The sequence below is a fragment of the Daldinia vernicosa genome (genome assembly GCF_022497035.1).
Source record: "Daldinia vernicosa strain CBS 139.73 unplaced genomic scaffold F5Y00scaffold_19, whole genome shotgun sequence".
Lineage (NCBI taxonomy): Eukaryota > Fungi > Ascomycota > Sordariomycetes > Xylariales > Hypoxylaceae > Daldinia > Daldinia vernicosa.
The window spans coordinates 423,345-442,614 of NW_025953935.1; the positions used below are offsets into that span (position 1 = coordinate 423,345).

Sequence of the window (19,270 nt, forward strand, 5' to 3'; positions counted from 1 at the left end):
GCTGCCTGAAGAGATAAATTACTTTCTACTATATCTCTGAACATACGGGCTGATTGCAATTGCTCTATAAAATAATGCTTCAGGACCAGGTTTGCTCTTTCCTCTTCTATATGTAGAATCATACACGAAGAGTACAGTTAGTTATTCTTATCGATAACTACGGTTGGCAATTACATGCGTGCAAACTCCAACTTCAACCTTGGATTCAACCTTAAAATTTAGCTCACGAAATTGTTCCACTTCTACTTAAATTCAGTAAGATAATAAAAAGAAAAAACACAATGCGAGCCACGGCTACCAGAACATTGCTACGACAAAGCCGAGCTCGTCCTGAGCTTGGGAGAGTGTCAGTCTTCCCAATTGACTCAATTCGAAAACAGCCATATATACTTAACGTACTGACACTCTCCAAACCAGCCACGACATAATCCGCCCACGCTGCGTCTTAGACACCACTACCACCACCACCACCCCGCTATCCCTTCGCCCATGCATCCTTCTCCTACCCCAACACCCCGCGGGTAGCGGGAACCTCCGTGCCCTACACACGACCTCACCCGTGTGGAAGAGCAAAGCGCCCAAAGACAAGACGCGCGAAGACCACAAGAAGCAAGCGTCCGCCCCCCGCGGGAGCAGCAGCAGCAGCAGCAGCAGCGGGGACGCCGAAGCCGACGACCCCAACGGGCCCAAGCACCCGCCCGCCAACCCCGAAGAACCGCTCAACTTCGCGGACGTGGAGTCGCGCATCCGCCGCTCCGACGAGCACCACCGGGAGCTGCTCAAGAAACTCCGGGTGGGCGGGCGCTTCAACCCGGACGTGGTGGGGGCGCTGCGCGTGCAGCCGGACCGCAAGGACCCGAGCGTGACGTACCCGCTGCGCGAGGTCGCGCAGGTGATATCGCGGGGCGGGCGGACCATCAGCCTGATCGCGCACGAGGCCGCGTACGTCAAGCCCATCATGAGCGCGGTCCAGGCCAGCGCCGACTTCAACCAGCAGCCGCAGCGGGACCCGGACAACGAGCTCGAGCTGATCCTGAAGATCGAGCCCGAGACGCGCGACGACCTGCTCCGGCGCGCGAAGGCCGTGTGCAACGACTGGAGGGACAGGGTTAGGAGCGTCAGGCAGAAGCGCGACAAGCAGCATGTCACGTGGCGCAAGAACAACGAGATCGGTCCCGATCTCAAGAGGACGGCGGATAAGGAGCTGGACAAGATTATTAAGGCTAAGATGGTGGAGATTGACGATTTGGAGAAGGATACGCTTAAGAGTCTGCCTGTTTAAGGGGGGGTCATTGTTGACCTGGAGTAGATAGGGGAGAGAGAAAAAAAGGGGGGGCTATACGACCCGGCTTGATCGGTAGAGGTATGCATAGTCGTATAGCACAGATGTATTATAGACTACCTGCTATTGTTACATGCGTCGCGTGGTAACGGTACATTTTATGCTCGGAGCCCGAATCTAAAGACCTTGAATCATACATACATGCATCCGAATTCCTAATTTCCCACCGGAACAGCGTAGAGGGAAATGCTAAATGCTAGGTGAATCAAGCCTTGGCCTCTGGCTTCGCAGCACCACTACCAGCCGGCTGTCCACCAGACTGTCCCAGCAGACTCCGAACCTTGGCCTCAATACTCCTCTGCGCGTGCGCATTCCACGTGCCATCTCTCCGGACGTAGCTGCGCAACGTACCAATCGTGTCCTCGGGATCCGCATACTTGGGCCCCTCGCCATACCTGCCCAGCAGCGCGTCCTCCAGCACCGCCGTCTTGACCTCGGCCGGGGCCTCGAACGGCCTGTCCTTGAGGACCTGCTTCTTCCACAGGCGCGCCTCGCGCGACGGCGGCACGAAGGCGCCGTTGCCGTCCCGCCACGCCAGGTGCAGCGACAGCGGCTGCTCTAGGTGCTGCGGGTGGAAGGCCTGGCCGCCGCCCAGGATGCGCGCTTGCCGCAGCACCGTCTCGCCTTGGCCGAAGGGCGAAGAGGACGTGGCTACCGCGGGGCCCCAGCCGGCGAGCGAGGCGAGAGAGAGGCTGGGGTTGAAGGCCATGGTCTTGCCGGTTTCTTTGCCTTCGAGGTACGCTTTGACGGCGGGGGTGTCTATCTCTTCGTCTTTCGCCTGTTGCTCTTCCTGTCGCTTGACGCCTCTCTCGTCGTCGTCGCTTTTTTGTCGACGGGATCCGCGTGCTCGGCGTGCTCGTTGTGGTCGGTCGTCTGGGCGTCGGTTTCCACCACCTCGTGGAGGCCCGAATCGTGGGGATCCGCCGCCCGGACCTCCCTGTCGTGGTGGCCCAAACCGTGGAGACCCGCCGCCGGACGGGAAGCTGCCGCCTCCGCCGCGACCGCGGAAACCGCCTCGTATGATATTCGGACCGCCATTTGCACCGAGTCGAAGTGGCATGCCGGCGGGGGCACCGGTCCTCCCTATGCTGTTAAAGCCGCCGCGAGACGGCAAGCTATCGGTCCTAATAATATTCGGCCCGCCAGACGGAGTCCTCGTTATACCGTTGAAGCCGCGGGGTATATTCTTCAAGGTGATAATATTGGGGCCCTGGCTTCGGGCAGGAGGCGGGGGATTCGCTGTTGTTGTTGCTGTTGTTGTTGTAGTATTCTGGGCTGGCCTCGATGCGCCAAAATTAATACCGCTATCGACCGTCGCGATGAGCTCGTTTACGGCGGCTATGGAACGCTGTCGGCTGGAATGTCGCTGCGAGTAATCGTCATCGTTATCATCTTCGGCGCTGCTCCGGCGCGCGGAGACGGAGAATTGCCGCAGGGAGGCGGCGATGCCGTCGGCGACTCGGTTCAGGTCTGGCCTGGCGCGGCCGACTGCCGAGTTTAGCGGATGCCGGATCATGGCGGGCCCAATTGCATGCAGTGTGATGTTGGAAGCCCGGGCAGTTTGATTTCGAGGTTATCTTGAAATTTTCGAGATTTAGATTTATTTACGTACCCAAGATTCTCCGAGGCTTTGGCGGCGCTATGTAGGTACCTATGTTATTGGTTAATGCGTTTAAGCGGGGGGCTGAGGTGGGATATGATTATATGCGATGCCCATACCCACTTTCATCTTCTTTTTCTTAATACAAACAGCCAGAGGAGGCTTCGTGTTAGCTTCACATTATCGATAGAACCTGTCTCTAACTATACGACTCGATTTAATAAAATATCATCCGGTAAAGACCTGGAATTTCCTTTTTCTAACCGTCAATGCTAGTATTATAGATTACATCGTAATAGACATTCAACTCTGCAGCGGCTTATTCATGCCTCCCCACGTTATCGTCTTGATGTTCAAGTACTCGTCAATGCCATACTTAGATCCTTCCCTGCCGAACCCGGATTGCTTCACGCCGCCAAACGGCGAAGCAGTATCTGAAATTAGACCTGTGTTGATGCCCACCATTCCTACTTCCAGCGCTTCGGCCACCCTTGTGATGCGCTCCAGGTCCCGCGAGAAGAAATAGCCTGCTAAACCGACCTCGGCAGAGTTTGCTAGATCTACTACTTCTTGCTCCGTGGCGAATGGGAATAATCCGGCCACGGGTCCAAAGGTCTCCTCGCCTGCGATAGCCATGTCCTTGGTCATTCCCGTGATGACGGTAGGTTGGTAGAAATTAGCTCCCAGGTCCGGCAGTTTCTGTCCGCCAACAACCACCTTACCTCCCTTCTTCTCGGCATCTTTAACGTGAGCCTCTACTTTCGACATAGCTCGATCGTGGATCAGAGGTCCGTGGGTGATACCCTCGTCAAATCCATTGCCAACCTTGAATTCCTTGACCTTCTCCGCAAACTTCTTTGCAAACTCATCGTAGATACCCTTTTGGACGTATATCCTGTTGGCGCACACGCAAGTTTGGCCGGACGAGCGGAATTTGGAAGCGATAGCACCTGCGACAGCCGCGTCGACGTCGGCATCGTCAAACACGATGAATGGTGCGTTACCTCCTAGTTCCAGAGACAGGACCTTCAAGGTTGGAGAAGCCTGCTTCATGAGGAGCCTTCCTACGGCCGTCGATCCTGTAAAAGATATCTTCCGTACGGTAGGATGAGTCGCTAGCGTCTCTCCGACCTCGGGTGTATGCTTCAAGCTTGTCACGAAGTTAACAACGCCTTTCGGGATCCCAGCTCTGTGTGCTAACTCGGCCAAAGCGAGGGCGGTAAACGGGGTCTCGCCGGGCGCCTTAACGACCACCGTGCAGCCAGCCGCCAGAGCAGGGCCGAGTTTGCGAGTGACCATGGCAGCAGGGAAGTTCCATGGCGTAATTAAACCGCAAACACCGACGGGCTGCTTGATGGTCACAACTCTGTTTCCTGGTACGGTAGCCGGTATCGAATCGCCGTATATTCTGGGCGCCTCCTCACTGAACCACTCGAAAAAACTAGCAGCGTAGGCAACCTCGCCCTTCGCATCCGCAAATGGCTTTCCGTTCTCCCACGTGATGAGTTTTGCGAGGTCGTCAGAGTTTTCTACTACCAGATCGTACCACTTGCGGAGTAACCTAGCCTTCTCACGGCCGGTCTTCGTCCGGAAACTAGGGAACGCCGCCGCAGCAGCAGCGATGGCATTCTCGGTGTCTTTGCCAGTAAACTCGGGGGAGGTGCCAATAAGATCTCCCGTGGCTGGGTCGTAGACCTCAAAGGTTTTACCCGACGCTGCCTTGATCCATTCCCCGTTTACATAACAGACATCGGTCTTGAAGAGGGAGGGATCGTTGAGCTAGAGCATAATTAATCAATACAGATATTCATAAACAGCCAATCGTTATTTGCCGCCCAGGCTTACCTTTGGTGCTCTACTGGAAGCCAACCGCGTCATTATGAGTGGAAGGTTTGTTCTTTGAAAGCTCGACCTCACAGTAAATCGCGATTGAGACGTTACGCTCCTCTGTAAGCTCCTTATGAAACTCATCGTGAGAGGAGGAGGTATGTGAATTATGTACTTGGAGGACGAGCGATATTAGTTGATTAAATAAATCCCAAGCTAGCGCAGAGAGACTACCTAGAGAATAATGTAATCAGGGTATCATAACCCAATAGTCCCGATATTTACGCTTTATTCATTAAAATGATTCTAAATTCGATAGATTTGAGACGCTCAAAGTGACGTCGGCTTGATAACACTGACGACATCGGCGTCTTAGAGGGGCACTAATCCCTGAGGGAGCTCATTGTGGGGTATTCTCGCCGTACTAAAGACTATATCAATAGTTAATAGTCCTATTTAAGAAGGTCCATCCGAGTTTATAGAAATCTTATTAGTTATCGGCTTTTCAACTTACACAATAGCTTATATAATTATCTTAACAGTCCTCGGTTAGAAGAATGTTAAGCCAAATCACAATAATATGTATCTCTTATCTCTTATGTAGAACGAACGCCGTTGTTTCTTACGAGACGAGAGAAAAGCTGGAGCAGAGCAACAAGCTTTTGGGTATCCCTCGGTACCTATGCAACCCATGCATCTCCCCGCATCTCTTACATGATGCACCCCGAGTAGAGATCATCTCCAAGTCGAGGTTTTCACCTCTCAATAAGGTAACAATTGAGAGAACCAGTAGAGAACCAGTGCCCGTTCGTGGATGGTGCCGGTAGGGATATTCCGCCAGTCTGCTGGCAGCTCGGGGTTTGGGGTTTGGGGTTTGTCATTGGCTTGACTGCAACTCGTTCGTATATTCTACCGATGATACAATTTCGTCGTATCTTCATCGTATAAGTGAGGAGAGGAAATTGCTTTCCATTTAATAGGATATTCGGTCCTCGTGATTGGCCTTCGAAGGGCTCCTTTAGTGAATTAGTCACTTAGAAGCTATACAAATAGTTTCTATAGTTATATATTACATATAACTAACTGGGCTTATACTTAGGTACGTTAGGCGTGAAGAAATATCCCCGAGTTCCATCTATTAATCTAAAATATTTGAACATCTCGGAAAACCTATAAAGGTTAGCAATAGATATATGTTATTGGCACAGACTAGTCTAGCCATGGCGGAACACACGATATCTACCTTCGGGAATATAGCGACTTCTATAAATGCCATTCAACCCCTAGATGGCTTTATAAGCTATTCGATCGAGTTCTCGTCGTTTCCTGATTTTGCCGGTAAGAACTTCCATCCATACAGCGACCAACCTATCAATGATCCCGAATCTAAGACATAGGACAGGCAACAAGTCCAACCCCAACGACTTCTCAAACAACTTACTGGATAACATCGGTGCATTTTCCGGAATAAAGCCGTATATACGGGTTGGCGGAAACACGCAAGACTTTGCTATATATAACTCCGAGCTAACTATTGGACTCAACGGCACTTATAACCTTTCGAGGTCCCCGGACTACCCGACTACCATCGAGATTGGGCCATCGTACTTTGAATCGTACAGCACATGGCCCAATGTCAAATTTTCACATGGCTTCAACCTGGGCGGGAACCACGACGACAGGCAGTGGGAGACGCTCCTCGAAACTGTGCCGCTGGCTTGTAGAGCCCTAGGCAAGGATAAACTATACTTGTGGGAGTACGGAAACGAGCCTGATCTCTTTGTCCCGGCTGTTAGGGCATCTGGTTATAACGAGTCGGACTACGTAGCAGAGTGGCTAAATGGCACGAGAGCCATTAGGAGTGTGCTGGAGACGAGTTGTCCAGACCTCCTTGATAATGACACATACGGATATCTAGCCCCGTCGTTTGCCGGTACTACAAACCATCTAAACGCGCCTCGGACCTGGGCCGACGGCATCGACGCGGACGGCGATATTAAGCTCTTCTCTTCTCACAAGTGCGTACCTACGTTCTCTCTCCAGTGCTCTCATCATATCATATACTCACATTTCAAATAGCTACGTATCCGGAGCCGAGACGCCAGGCGTTACGCTTCAGAACACACTGATGAACCATACAATCACAACCCTCAGTGTCAGCGCCCACACAGCCGATAACGCAACTATCCAGCCGGGAATCCCGTATATCCTCGGCGAGACTAACTCTCTATACCACCAGGGACGTCCCGGCCTATCGAACTCGTTCGGCGCCGCGCTCTGGGCCGTCGATTTCGCGATCCACTGCGCCGCGGTGGGAATAGGTCGTGTGCACTTCCACATGGGCGTACGTAACATCCACCCACCCATTCATATTCTCTTCTCTCTCTCTTCTCTCTCTCCCTCTCTCTCTCAGCCCCTTTTCTCTTCCCGTTCCCATCTATCTACCTTGCATTGCATTACATTACGTACCTAATTCAATAGAAAACAACTAACACCCCCCATCTCAACCTCAGACCGACTACCGCTACGCCTCCTGGCAACCCATCGCCACCAACAAAACCACCGTCGGCACCAAGCCCCCGTACTACGGCAACATCGCCGCCGCCGCATTCCTCGGCTCCGCCGGAACCCTCGTCGCCCCCGCCCCCCTATCATCCGGCAACAACAACGCCGACGCCGACACCGACGTCGCGTACGCGGCGTACGAGCCCGACGGCGGCGCGCTGGCCCGGATCCTAGTGCTGAACTTGCGCGCGTACAATTACACGCTCAACGGCACGGGGGGCGAGGAACTGAACCCGGTTCCGAGGCCGCTGAGGAGGTATCGGTTCATCACGGGGTTGGGCGCGGGGTTGGAGGAGGCGCTCGTGCGCCGGTTGCGTGCGAATGGCAGCGATGCGGTTACGGGGGTTAGCTGGGATGGCTGGAGTTATGATTACGAGTTGGACCGCGGGAAGCCGGTGAGGCTGGAGAATGTGACTGTTGGGGAGAAGATAGGGGTTGTGGATGGGGCTGTGGAGCTACAGGTTGCGGATTCGGAGGCAGCGGTTGTGGATTTTGGGGGCGGGAGCGGGAGCGGGAGCGGTTGAGATGAGTTAGATGGCGTGTTGGTGGCATGTTGATGGGCGTATATGTTTACGATCCGTGGACTGAAGATGATGATACGTGTCGGTTGGTATATACCTTAGGTATGAGTACCTACCTCTAGGTTAGGTAGTCTAACGAATCATTCGTGAAGGCTCTCCCCCTAAGTAACACGTGCCTTTACATTAAACTATGGTAGCTGTAATGTAGATAATGAATGAGGGATAAATACACGATGCAGGTCGCATATTTTACCCCCGAAACTCATACGAGGAGTATACATTACGCCCATCTCCACATCTACTTCAGAGTACTACCTCCCACCGGGGGGTACGTAACAACACAAGGTAGTAACACTGCAACCGCCTATGGATGAGGTCAGAGGGGGGCACACGACGCGTTTACGATGATCGTTGAATTTTCAGACTACCTAGAAAAGCTCTTGACGTCGATAGAAGAAAAGTCAAGAGATAGATCGCGTAGGATCGTGTATTGTACACTGCCGGGGAAAAGGGGGTTATACAGCCTCCCTTTCTTCCCTTCGTATGGTATCATTCCGCCCCAACCTGGTAAATCTACATCATTTCTCACCCCCAAACATATCTTGGAATTAATTTTCTATGTATAGGGCAAGCCTTAAATACGCCGCCCCGTTTTCAAATTATCGACGGAAGTCGTACGGGTATCTTCTAATAACATCCGCTTCCAGAGCAGGATGAGAAGTCCATCACTTATTCGACGCACGGTTGAATCTATGCCCGTGCCTTTTGAATATTCCTTCCCCCCTAGAACCGGAACACGGTCCTTATGAATACTGACGTCGTAGCGGAATTTTGCTCTCGAGCGTGTTAAAAGCCATCGTTCGCGGCGTATACGGGAGCGTGCCTGTCCTGGGCGTCGGCGGAATACCATGCATCTCCCAATTAGCTCCTCTTTTTAGGGCAGCAGGCGAAGATGTCTCTTCGTCCTCGTCGTCCTTCAGGTCGTTTTTCGGGTTTGGCAGCATGGCCCAAATGTTCATACCCAGATTAATAGCGTAGATACCGCTGTCACGACGGTCAGCCAAATACGGTCTTGGGGGCACGAACAAGCAGAAGCTTATACTTACAGCATGATGCACGCTACGGCGAAAGAACCCTTCGCCAACTTGCAGTAGCCCTGTATAGTCTGATTCGCAGCTACGGTACATGGCTTGGCGATATACCAGGCTATCGGGCTTGGGTGGTCTGGGTCGAGATAGTCTGATCCCGCCTGACCGGCTATACTCGTCGCGTAGAGCGCCAGAAGTGCGATATTGACGGCCAACGCAAGAATTGGGTACCAGACGTGCATAATAAACGCGATGAGCTTTGTGAGGAGGAGGAATAGACTGAGAACGGATATGGCGACGTTGAAATCAGTCAATCTAGATGCGAAGTTAGCCTTCCGATCGGACGGATAGGGTAGATAGAGGCTCGTTGTCACTTACGTTTGCGACCACACGAACGGTATTTTCGGTAACGGCTCGTAGTTGGCGTACGCCCATAGGGTAACGCTAGGGCTCGAATTGAAGCCCAGTTCGCTGCCGGCTTTCCATAACTTAGTCCGGTATAAGTCTGGCTGAGCAAGGGCCGTGACAACCAATGCTCCTACGGTTCCCAACAGCTCTGGAATCATCATATAATACATGCCCCTCGTCGACCTCCATTTTCGATGTAAAAGTTTATAGCCCATAGTGAAAACAGACCGCGCCGCGAAGGGTCTCTTAGCTGCGGCTCTGGGAGAATCCGGTTGGTTCTTTAGAACTGGTGAATGAGGAAAAAAAAACACCGAATCTACACGAGTCGGCTAAATGCGCAGATTTCGCGAAGCTGGGCTGATATCGCGTCGCTGGGAACCAGCAGGCCGGCTAGTATTTTACATCGGAAGGCCTACGATGGCGATTGTGGTTAAGAATTGGACGTGGATCTTGGGCGAAGCGGAGACGATGAAGACTTGCGTCGAAACTCACGAAATAGCTTACGAATATGAGAGGAGTTGGCGGTCGGTCGGCCATTTTTAAGGAAATGGGCGCCAACACCCCCCCAAATGGTGGTCGGGAGGGCGGCTGCAGGTCAATCACAAGTGTGCATGGTGATATGCTTGTACGGGAAATAGAAGCCAATGAGAGAGGTGACAGCAACGTTGAACAGTTGTTAAGCGCCGACTTGTGGTTCGTCGGTGGGCGCTTCGCCCTGGTTCACCTTTGGCCTACGCAGCCTACGATCGTATTACCGCAGCAAGATTGGTGGGATGCTTCAACGACCCCTAGCTACACGAGCCAATGGGTATGCAAGACGCCGGCTGGGCGATGCATCTGATAGCTAGGATTTCTATTGGTTGATGCGGGTTGTGCTTCCTGGCTTCTAGCTAGAGTCTCCCTCTCGGGTCTTGGCAGTAGAAACCCGTTCCGGTTTAATGAATTGGCCCGCCCCCAAAAGCTACAGTTACAGTAGCATAGGGGTCGAATATGTCTACCTATCTTTATCAAGCACTGCGCTGAGCTGTCTATGACAACATACGATCGTCGGCCATTTATATTTGTGAAATAGCCGTCGTATGAAATAGAATAAGGCTTCAAGTATTCGATAGCTGATGAGAGCATAGACACTTGTCCTTAACCGAGATAAATGTTCTTACTAAATAATGATGTTAGGCTAGACGATACAGTTTGCAAGTTTGATAATGAAATCGTGGTTAGGTTATGAACCATCGCAACTATTACCCAATCATTCTTGAATATAAAGTTGAAATATGTAATTCTATGTAATGCGTGAGATTAAATGCTCGAGGGTTCAAAGAAGTGCCAAGTCTTGAAGTTTAACTATACTTAATTCGAACTTGTCTGAATAGTTGATTGGCGCTCCATATATTTGTGGAAGAGAGAATATCACGAACATCGAGGCGAAAAGAAATCCGAATTGTTGTTCTAAGTCGAGTGTATTGATAAAAGGGGACAAAATCATCTCTCACTTTCGTCCTTGAAAGGGTCCGCGAGATGGCTGGTTGATGGCGTTGATAGTTGGATTTTCGGCTACCTTGATTTGGACATTCATATTAATATCTTAGGTAGGTAATCTGATACAGCCGCCTTCGCTTTTTTATTCCAAGCCCAGAAACCTAAGCCTCCACCCCGACAATAATCCGACGGGATGGAGGAATCGGCGATCGGGGCTGATTAGCCAGTAAGCTCGGGATTGAACAATGCCTTCCGAGCTCGTGACTTGTGTAACAGGACCCCATCTCACAAGTCGCCGACTCGCGGTTTTTTTTGTTGCGATTCAGACTGGTCTAGATTTAAAGATCGACGTGATCCGCCAATGCATTGCTCAATACGGGGTCAATTCAGCAAGTTGATGTTTTCATCACCGTCGCCATCAATATCAGGGGAAATCCTCCGTCAATGGGGTATAAGATCTTTTATATAACTTCTCAACGGGATAGCGTGGAGAAGCATCTAAGAGATTGGCGATCTAAATCGAAAAAGTCTCGTTAGTATCAGCATAACGATGCAAGGCAATCTCAGAGAAAAAAAAAAGAACGAGATCAACATATGTAGGGGTTAGGTACGGTACGGACACGAGCACGTGGTGTAAGAAGCACAAGGCTCTATGTACACAGCACACAGCATAGAATTAAAACACACACCTATCGAAGATAAGCAAAAAAAGCAAACCCAAAGGATTGGCGGTCGCTTTGTCACGTTGCCAATACCTACACATTATTGTAATGTTGTAATGGTTGCTAATGTAAGCGAAACCATGGGGCTCTTCTCGGAACAGACCATTATGACATAGACGCACTCTAAAAGTAAGAGTTTACGCGTGGCTAATGGCTACGGGTGCGGTACCTAGCACATGGTATGTAATATCGAAAGCAATATCGGCATTCCGCCCCTCCACACTGGAATATATGAATTGGGGTTAGGATAGAAATATGTACATACATAGCACAAGAAGCTCTTATTACTTAGTAATTGCTGAAACATGTTATAAGTCCTTTTAAATACATATGCAACTAACTACCTAAAGTTAGAGTTTATGATTTACGTCGTTTTGAACCTATTATTTACACTAGATACCAAGCAAGACCTAATGACAAGATTAATCCAAGTACTTAATCTACATACAATTCGGCCTCTTTCCCCATTGCGAAAACCGAGGATCTTGTTTGCCGCATTGATCGGCCATTGCAAGCCATGCCTGCTACGTAGGTAGTACTATTTGGATGTATGTATGTCATGATCTATGTGGGGTAAATGGGGAAATGTATGCTCGTTTATGTATGTATAAGTATACGGCTATACCTGTACAATTGTATACGTAGGCTGCTCGCTTCATATATTACCTATGTAGGTACATGCACATCCGAATAACACTTCCCATACGTGTGGATGTATTGCCATTTATAAAGTAGGTATTTTAGTATAGTGCTTTCCATTAGTGCTTTCCATGTTGAGGCCTTACTTATACCTGTTCTTTTAAACCTGGTTATATAAGGTTTTGTGCCCGAAGGATAGGGCAATTTCGTGTAACACAACATGTAAGAGTTGTGATACCTACATGTAGCCAGAAGTTTCGAGCCTTAATTCGGCTACCTATGTTATCTGTCAGGTTATACAACGTTGAGTTTAGGTGCCGGTAGGATTGATTGGTTCCGAATGGCAACACCTCGGTACTCAGATATACTTACCTTAAGTACATACCTCTAAGTTACCTAGTACACCTACTAAAGCCGTTAGCTTTACAGGTACTTTCCCTAGCTGCATGTACCACTTGACGTAAACATCAATCTTCAAAATCTTTTTTTATCTGTAACTATCCTTTTTACACCCAAGTATAAGCCTACACTGATGTGCGTATTCTGCCTTTGACGATCAAGTCTACTTTTGATTTAGAGACGTACGACATATTACAGTAGAGTACCTAGGTATTATGGCTGCCTGCACGGAATACCTACTCAGCGGTGGCCGAGTTAAGTTTAAGTGATCAACAAGCTTCAGCCCCCTGTCCACTAAGGCAGTCTAAGGGAGATCGTCAGTGATACTTTCCCCAAACCGTCACCCGGACTGCTGGAGTCCCAAGGTCTTTTCGAGGGTCTGGAACGTGAAAATCAATTAGACCCTTGCAATCCCAATTTCTTTCGGATCTGGATTCGACGGTACTTCTCCCACGCGAATGTTTTACCTCAAACCAAAAGACACCGAACAGGACACTCTTAGGACTTCTCTCACCAGACCTTCATACAACCATACAAACCACCATACAACCATACAACCACACGACACACAAAACACGACCGCAGCAAAAAAAAAAAAACGTACCTAAATCGAACAACCCTCATCTACGTTACCTAGTCCGTCCGCCCAAAAAGAAATACAGTTTCCGCGCTACTACCCTACTGTACCAGCAAAAAAAAAACCTATTACGACTTTGCCGCTACTACTACATCTAATATTACCTACGACTAGGTAATACCTACCACCACTTCGCCAGTACATACGGTGTTACTACTCTATAAATCTCGTTAGCTTCGATCCTCACGAAATACTTACTTACGCAGGAGTTAGTGTATCTCTTACCATCCCACTAAAGGCTACTCAACCCTGTCGATAGATCCATCTATATCAGCAGTCCGGTGCATGCACTCGCATGGTACAGGCTCCATAGACGGCCGAGTACCTAAACCACGCATCGCTTCTCCCGCAATTCTGGCCGCCTACCGTGGGCTAGGCTTATACCGCTGGAACGCTTCTTGTCAACTGCTTTTCTTTTTCACTCTTCTCTTGTTATTCTCTCCCCTAACTTGTTTATCATCTTCGTCAACTAGATTTGCGGAGGGGAAGTTCTTGCATTTATTAGGTAGAGGGAATAGGAGTTTGGAATAGGGAGCACTCGTATAGACCACAAGCTTCCTTAACTTCTGGTCTAGAACGCTCCGTTTGAGAAAAAAAAAAATCCGGGATCCTCAATGCTGTATGAGGTCCTACCGGCTCGACTATTCGTATCCACATCCCATACTCGTTGTCGCCACATTCCACTTCTTCCTCCTCCTCCTCTAACGGGTCTATGCCATCAATGGCCACAGCCCGATCCTTCTCCACTTCTCATTTGTTGCTAGTAGGTAGTTCGGGATCGTTCTCGAGTGAGGAGCTTGACGTTGGTGCCGGCGTCTTATTTCTAAACCGGAATATTTCTCTATGACTTTACAAAGTAATTCGGACAAGCCTAATCTCCCAGCCATCCCGGGCACCCATCCGACCTTCGTCTTTGATGACAACAACTGCTCCGAACCAACTTCGTCTGCCGCATCCCATACCTCTCGTCCCTTCGCACGACCGGTGCGGCAACGTCACTGTACGCTCGCTAATGACACCGCTGCCCCTGTAACCCGTATTTTAGAAGAGTATTCGACGGAAATAGGACATTATGGTTTGACACCTACGGTAACCCCTAATCAACACTCGATTTTAGGGGACCCGACAGTGCGGTCGCCAAACGAGCCAAGCGCGAGGTCGAGAATAAATAGGGCAAGCAAGGCAAATACTACCGTAACTCAACAGTCGCACTGTACCACGTCGTCGCGGGGAAAAGGGAAGAGATTATCGGACGTTGAACCTGACGACCCGGAAACAAGCCGGCGTGCGCCGAAAAAACAGCGCGCGCGACTTACACCCCCGCGTAAAATCGATCTCGGTCCCTTCGCCAGGCCCACCACGTTCCCTCCGAGGCTTGCTGATGGTCTCACATCTCCGCTGTTCTTCTCACATAAGGATAGGCCACTTATTACTAGACCCCCAAGCTTCTCCGGATCTGAGGGAGCAACCATGTTGAAAAATGTGCATGATGGTGTGGAGGTAACGACTCTAAAGCTTGCCCGGGGTACCGTACCCTCGGCGAGTCCGGCCAGATCCTCCAGCACGCCCGGTAGCTGGTCTTCTATTGAAACGGGAAGTTTGGTGCGAAGTCCCGAGTCGATGACCGCCACTCCGGGATTACAAGCATTACAAGGCATCGGCGTCCTCGAATTATTAGAGCGTGATGATAGACCAACTTTCATCGTTGACAGCTTGAATACGGCCACCAGCAACCCTGACCCCCTCCCTATTCTCTATGCGAATCCGGCGTTTCAGGTCTCCGATACTATTCGGCATTTGCTTTCTGGGGAATTCCAAGACAACGTGGAAGCGCGGGATGAGTTTCTCAATTTCAAGGCGTGGGTAAACACGGGTGGTAACCATACTGACGCGCTTGATGTCTTCTTGCCTTCGTTTCGCTATGGTGGTTTTGGTTGGACCTGCTCAACTATTAGGAATAGGTTCCGTTTTATCAGTGCGAATATCAGCGCAGCGTCGATTGCGCTAGCCTCCCCCGAACCACCGTTAAAGCGAGAATCCAGTATCGATTTGCAAGCTCGCGGCTTATCACTGAATGCTCAGGTTAAAACGCCTAGTGACATTGTACTACCTGATCGAGATTACTTCGGACTTGCTAACCCCATCGATCCGGAAGATCAGATGCAGCAGGACGGAAGTAACGATGGCGATACCAGCTTACCCTTATACAGCGATGATGGCCTAACCCCGGAAGCTATCCCACCGCCCGTAGTGCAGCATTCTTTCGACTGGACTCAGATACCTTTTACTGAGGATCTCCCGGGGCACATAAAGTTCACTCGCAGTATCGACTGGGCATCAACGCCGCTTGGTTCTATCGAAAGCTGGTCATCGGAGTTACGTGCAATGGCGAATCTAGTTATGGCTAGCCCTAATCCCGCAGCAATGTACTGGGGTCCAGAATTTACTACTATGTACAATGAGGCATATGTTGCATTGGCAGGTGCAAAACACCCGAAGCTCATGGGCCAAACTTATAAAGATGCTTGGGGTGAGCTCTGGCCCGATCTGCAACCCGTCCTGGAAAGTGCCTGGAAGTCGGGTCAAGCGACGATGAAAAACGATGATCGGCTTATTTTACGACGCAATGGTTTCGATGAGGAAACGTTCTTTTCATGGTCCATTGTGCCTCTTGTCGGTAGCGACGGCTCTGTTGTGGGGTTATTCAACCCTGCTTTTGAAAATACTCGACGGAAAGTGGCTGAGAGAAGAATGATAACATTACGCGACGTAGGAGAGAATACCGCATTGGCCCGCGACGTCAAGAGCTTTTGGAGCCGGTTTAACGAAGGCCTTATATCTAACGAAGATGACATACCATTCAGTCTGGTTTATTCGGTCACAGAAGAGTCTGAGAGCGATGTGTCGTCAATGCATTCGGGGAGCTGGGTGAACCCTCCTCTATTGATGCTGGAGGCTTCTCTGGGGGTGCCCCAAGGCCATCCTTTACTAATCGAATCCCTCAACTTAAGGACGAGCAGCGACGGTTTTGCCCCATACATGCGAGAATCTATGTCAAACGCGGGACAGCCTGTTGTCTTGTCTGCAGGGGATGGTACGCTGCCCGAAGGTTTTATGAACGGGTTGGCCAGGAGAGGCAAGGGTGACGCGTGCAAATCCATTGTTATATTCCCCGTCCACCCGACTACGGGCAGCGAGAGCGTGGTAGGTTTTATTGTGATGGGTGTTAACCCAAGGCGGCCTTACGACGAGGACTATAAGCTCTTCATCAATCTACTATCTCGGCAACTCGCAACCTCACTAGCGTCCGTCGTCCTGTTTGAAGAAGAGATACGCCGAGGCCAGAAAGCAGCACAAATGGCTGCCGCAGATCGTCAAGAGTTGACCAAGCAGTTACATCTAAGGACACAAGAAGTAGAAGAAAGCGAATTAAGATTTACAAGGATGGCCGAATTCGCCCCAGTTGGAATGTTCATCGCTGATCATTCAGGCCACATCACTTACTGTAATGATATGTGGTGGGATATATCAAGACATAATCGGTCACTGGGCGTAGACTCGTGGATGGAGAGTGTTAAAGACGAGGACCGACCTGCCCTAGAAATGATATGGCGCTGCCTACTTGCGGACAAAACTGCAATCACCCACGAATTCCGGTTTAAATGTTCCCGTCACGAAGGCGAAACTTTAATCGATACCTGGGTCTTGATGAGTGCATATCCGGAAAAGGATGAAAATGGTGGTATCAAGGGAATATTCGGGTGTGTTACGAACATATCGCAACAAAAATTGGCTGAACAGATTCAAATGCAGCGGCGGGAGGAAGCAGTCGAACTTAAACGACAGCAGGAGAATTTCATCGATATCACGAGTCACGAGATGCGTAATCCCCTCAGTGCGATACTCCAGTGTGCAGACGAAATCGCCGGAACCCTGTTAAATCTTAAGCCGTCTGGGGAAAGCGAGGAGCAAAGCGAAAGCCTCAGACTCGCGATAGAGGGCTGTATGGAAGCAGCGAATACCATAACACTCTGTGCCAGTCATCAGAAGCGAATAGTGGACGACGTACTTACACTTTCCAAGTTGGACTCGCAATTGCTACTCGTGACTCCTGTCGACGTACAACCTCTGGCTGTCGTGCAACGCGTCCTAAAAATGTTCGAGAGCGAGCTCAGCACGAACGGTATCGACCTGAAATTTCAAGTCAAGAATCGCTATATCGACATGGGTATCGAATGGGTTAAACTTGATCCTTCGCGGCTTCTCCAAGTACTAATTAACTTGATGACCAACGCTATCAAGTTCACGCAAAGCCGCCCCGCACGATCGATCGTAGTGACACTTGATGCTTCCAGTGAGGTATCAGATTCCGGCGTCGAGTACTTCCCAAGCGACCGTGCCGACAAGGACGTGATTACAGATCATGGCGATTGGGGCAGCGGAGAGAAGATACATCTCCATTTCTCCGTTCAAGATACGGGCAGAGGCCTAGATGAACATGAAAGGAAGCTTCTTTTCCAGCGCTTCTCTCAGGCCACCCCCCGAACTCATGTCCAATACGGTGGTTCCGGTTTAGGACTATTCATCTCCAGAATGCTAACCGAGTTACAAGGAGGACAAATCGGCGTAACCTCCCAGAAGGGCATTGGCAGTACATTCTCATTCTATATCCAAAGTAGAAAGACGGTCGGTCCGCCACCTGATGCACATGGGCTACCGGCCGCTCCTCCTCTTACACGAGCACCGGGGTCCTCAACGACGATCGAGACTCGGCACCCCAAAATGGCCTCTTCCGACAGTCTTGCTCGCACCGCCAAGAACGTTGCTTCTAAACCTCGATTCTCGGAAGATGGCCGTCGCTTGTTCGACGTTCTTATCGTCGAGGACAACCTCGTAAACCAGAAGGTGCTTCAGAGGTCGCTCCGCAATGTTGGGAACAGCACCAAAGTAGCTAATCACGGCGGCGAGGCCTTGGAGGTGTTACAGCAGTCACGATATTGGACCGGAAAGGAAGAGTCCGGGCACGATATATCGGTCATCCTGATGGATCTTGAGATGCCGGTAATGGACGGCATGACTTGCGCTCGCAAAATTCGGGAACTCGAAAGAAACGGAACGATTGTTAGCCATATTCCTATCATCGCCGTCACAGCGTACGCACGGCCGGAGCAAATTGAGAACGCCAAGGCCGCAGGAGTTGTACGTATTCTTCATTAGAATATCCCATTAAGGCCCAGTTCCAGTTACTAACCACCGACACAGGACGATGTCATTTCCAAACCTTTCCGCATGCCCGAACTCATACCGAGGATAGAGCAGTTAGTCGCAATCCACACGCCGTGTTATGCCGAAATCGCGGCAGCATAATGAACCCGAACTTCTCCAACCCGAGAATCGAATCCCAAACATATAATTATTCAAAGATTACCTTCCAAACCGTAACCATAATTATTAGCTTGCAATTCATTCTTCGTTTAATCCCATCCCGCAAGGCGTTTGGCTCCATCAAGCCGGGTGGAAGGCTTGTTCTTGTTTTTTAAATCATGATAAGGACAGAGATCATCACAAAAGTTCAGAGGGATTTGTTGCTGTTGATGTTATATTCTTTTTTCGATTTTTCTAACTTGATTTAGGGTATCTATCTAATTCATCATCTAGCCCCGACACAGGAGCTCGGGCCGGCAGATTTTTATATTTTTACATGTTAACAAAAAAATTTTTTTTTCCCGCATTACATATAGATGTAAAGAGGCGTTCATGGGCGAATACGGAGGGGACGCATATACACGAAGGCTTGGGTTGGCATATGGGGCGCTTCTTCTCCCCCGAGTCCATTTTTCAGGATTCTATATTTTATAGTTATATTTTTATTGTTTTTCTTTATTACACCGCGTTACTACTTGCGGGTTTGTTTTTATCCATTTATTTATTTTACGTTAGCCTGAGGACACAGAGATTGGGGTGGCTATGACGGCCCGTGATGATGATGACGATGATGGGAAGAGGAGACGAGGACGAGGACGGGGACGGGATATGAAGTCAT

The 19,270-nt window shown here is 50.0% G+C and overlaps 6 protein-coding genes across 6 annotated transcripts; 3 read left to right on the plus strand and 3 right to left on the minus strand.

The window, feature by feature from the left end:
* The first annotated feature begins 136 nt into the window (after positions 1-136).
* F5Y00DRAFT_55465 (ribosome recycling factor) lies at positions 137-1,415 on the plus strand. The gene is made up of 2 exons (XM_048013806.1): positions 137-346; positions 418-1,415. Exons 1-2 carry the CDS (start codon positions 282-284, stop codon positions 1,280-1,282), a joined length of 930 nt encoding a protein of 309 aa, XP_047865570.1. The 5' UTR covers positions 137-281; the 3' UTR covers positions 1,283-1,415.
* F5Y00DRAFT_55468 (uncharacterized protein) lies at positions 1,346-2,926 on the minus strand. Its single transcript, XM_048013807.1, has one exon. It carries the CDS (start codon positions 2,856-2,858, stop codon positions 1,548-1,550), a length of 1,311 nt encoding a protein of 436 aa, XP_047865571.1. The 5' UTR covers positions 2,859-2,926; the 3' UTR covers positions 1,346-1,547.
* Positions 2,927-3,231: 305 nt separating this feature from the next.
* On the minus strand, positions 3,232-5,137 carry F5Y00DRAFT_55488 (Aldehyde/histidinol dehydrogenase). Its single transcript, XM_048013808.1, has 2 exons — positions 4,788-5,137; positions 3,232-4,721 (listed from the first exon to the last, which is right to left on the minus strand). Exons 1-2 carry the CDS (start codon positions 4,911-4,913, stop codon positions 3,246-3,248), a joined length of 1,602 nt encoding a protein of 533 aa, XP_047865572.1. The 5' UTR covers positions 4,914-5,137; the 3' UTR covers positions 3,232-3,245.
* Positions 5,138-5,779: 642 nt separating this feature from the next.
* Positions 5,780-8,059, plus strand: F5Y00DRAFT_55545 (glycoside hydrolase family 79 protein). Its single transcript, XM_048013810.1, has 4 exons — positions 5,780-6,107; positions 6,172-6,787; positions 6,849-7,113; positions 7,283-8,059. The coding sequence occupies exons 1-4, from the start codon at positions 5,963-5,965 to the stop codon at positions 7,856-7,858; spliced, it is 1,602 nt and encodes a 533-aa protein (XP_047865573.1). The 5' UTR covers positions 5,780-5,962; the 3' UTR covers positions 7,859-8,059.
* Positions 8,058-9,877, minus strand: F5Y00DRAFT_235375 (uncharacterized protein). Its single transcript, XM_048007547.1, has 4 exons — positions 9,856-9,877; positions 9,322-9,763; positions 8,962-9,258; positions 8,058-8,899 (listed from the first exon to the last, which is right to left on the minus strand). Exons 2-4 carry the CDS (start codon positions 9,564-9,566, stop codon positions 8,659-8,661), a joined length of 783 nt encoding a protein of 260 aa, XP_047865574.1. The 5' UTR covers positions 9,567-9,763; positions 9,856-9,877; the 3' UTR covers positions 8,058-8,658.
* A 4,037-nt stretch (positions 9,878-13,914) lies between these two features.
* F5Y00DRAFT_55635 (uncharacterized protein) lies at positions 13,915-18,761 on the plus strand. Its single transcript, XM_048013812.1, has 2 exons — positions 13,915-18,426; positions 18,490-18,761. The coding sequence occupies exons 1-2, from the start codon at positions 14,071-14,073 to the stop codon at positions 18,592-18,594; spliced, it is 4,461 nt and encodes a 1,486-aa protein (XP_047865575.1). The 5' UTR covers positions 13,915-14,070; the 3' UTR covers positions 18,595-18,761.
* Positions 18,762-19,270: the final 509 nt, after the last annotated feature.

What these genes read in the sequence shown, in the direction of transcription:
- F5Y00DRAFT_55465 (XM_048013806.1), top strand. Translation starts at nt 282, where the DNA reads ATGCGAGCCACGGCTACCAGAACATTGCTACGACAAAGCCGAGCTCGT. An exon ending in CGTCCTGAGCTTGGGAGAGT is followed by an intron (nt 347 to 417) that starts GTCAGTCTTCCC and finishes TCTCCAAACCAG; the next exon opens with CCACGACATAATCCGCCCAC.
- F5Y00DRAFT_55468 (XM_048013807.1), bottom strand. Translation starts at nt 2,858, where the DNA reads ATGATCCGGCATCCGCTAAACTCGGCAGTCGGCCGCGCCAGGCCAGAC.
- F5Y00DRAFT_55488 (XM_048013808.1), bottom strand. Translation starts at nt 4,913, where the DNA reads ATGAGTTTCATAAGGAGCTTACAGAGGAGCGTAACGTCTCAATCGCGA. An exon ending in CTTCCAGTAGAGCACCAAAG is followed by an intron (nt 4,722 to 4,787) that starts GTAAGCCTGGGC and finishes ATTATGCTCTAG; the next exon opens with CTCAACGATCCCTCCCTCTT.
- F5Y00DRAFT_55545 (XM_048013810.1), top strand. Translation starts at nt 5,963, where the DNA reads ATGTTATTGGCACAGACTAGTCTAGCCATGGCGGAACACACGATATCT. An exon ending in AAGCTCTTCTCTTCTCACAA is followed by an intron (nt 6,788 to 6,848) that starts GTGCGTACCTAC and finishes CATTTCAAATAG; the next exon opens with CTACGTATCCGGAGCCGAGA. An exon ending in GTGTGCACTTCCACATGGGC is followed by an intron (nt 7,114 to 7,282) that starts GTACGTAACATC and finishes TCTCAACCTCAG; the next exon opens with ACCGACTACCGCTACGCCTC.
- F5Y00DRAFT_235375 (XM_048007547.1), bottom strand. Translation starts at nt 9,566, where the DNA reads ATGGGCTATAAACTTTTACATCGAAAATGGAGGTCGACGAGGGGCATG. An exon ending in CCGTTCGTGTGGTCGCAAAC is followed by an intron (nt 9,259 to 9,321) that starts GTAAGTGACAAC and finishes CTTCGCATCTAG; the next exon opens with ATTGACTGATTTCAACGTCG. An exon ending in GCCGTAGCGTGCATCATGCT is followed by an intron (nt 8,900 to 8,961) that starts GTAAGTATAAGC and finishes CCGTCGTGACAG; the next exon opens with CGGTATCTACGCTATTAATC.
- F5Y00DRAFT_55635 (XM_048013812.1), top strand. Translation starts at nt 14,071, where the DNA reads ATGACTTTACAAAGTAATTCGGACAAGCCTAATCTCCCAGCCATCCCG. An exon ending in ACGCCAAGGCCGCAGGAGTT is followed by an intron (nt 18,427 to 18,489) that starts GTACGTATTCTT and finishes CCACCGACACAG; the next exon opens with GACGATGTCATTTCCAAACC.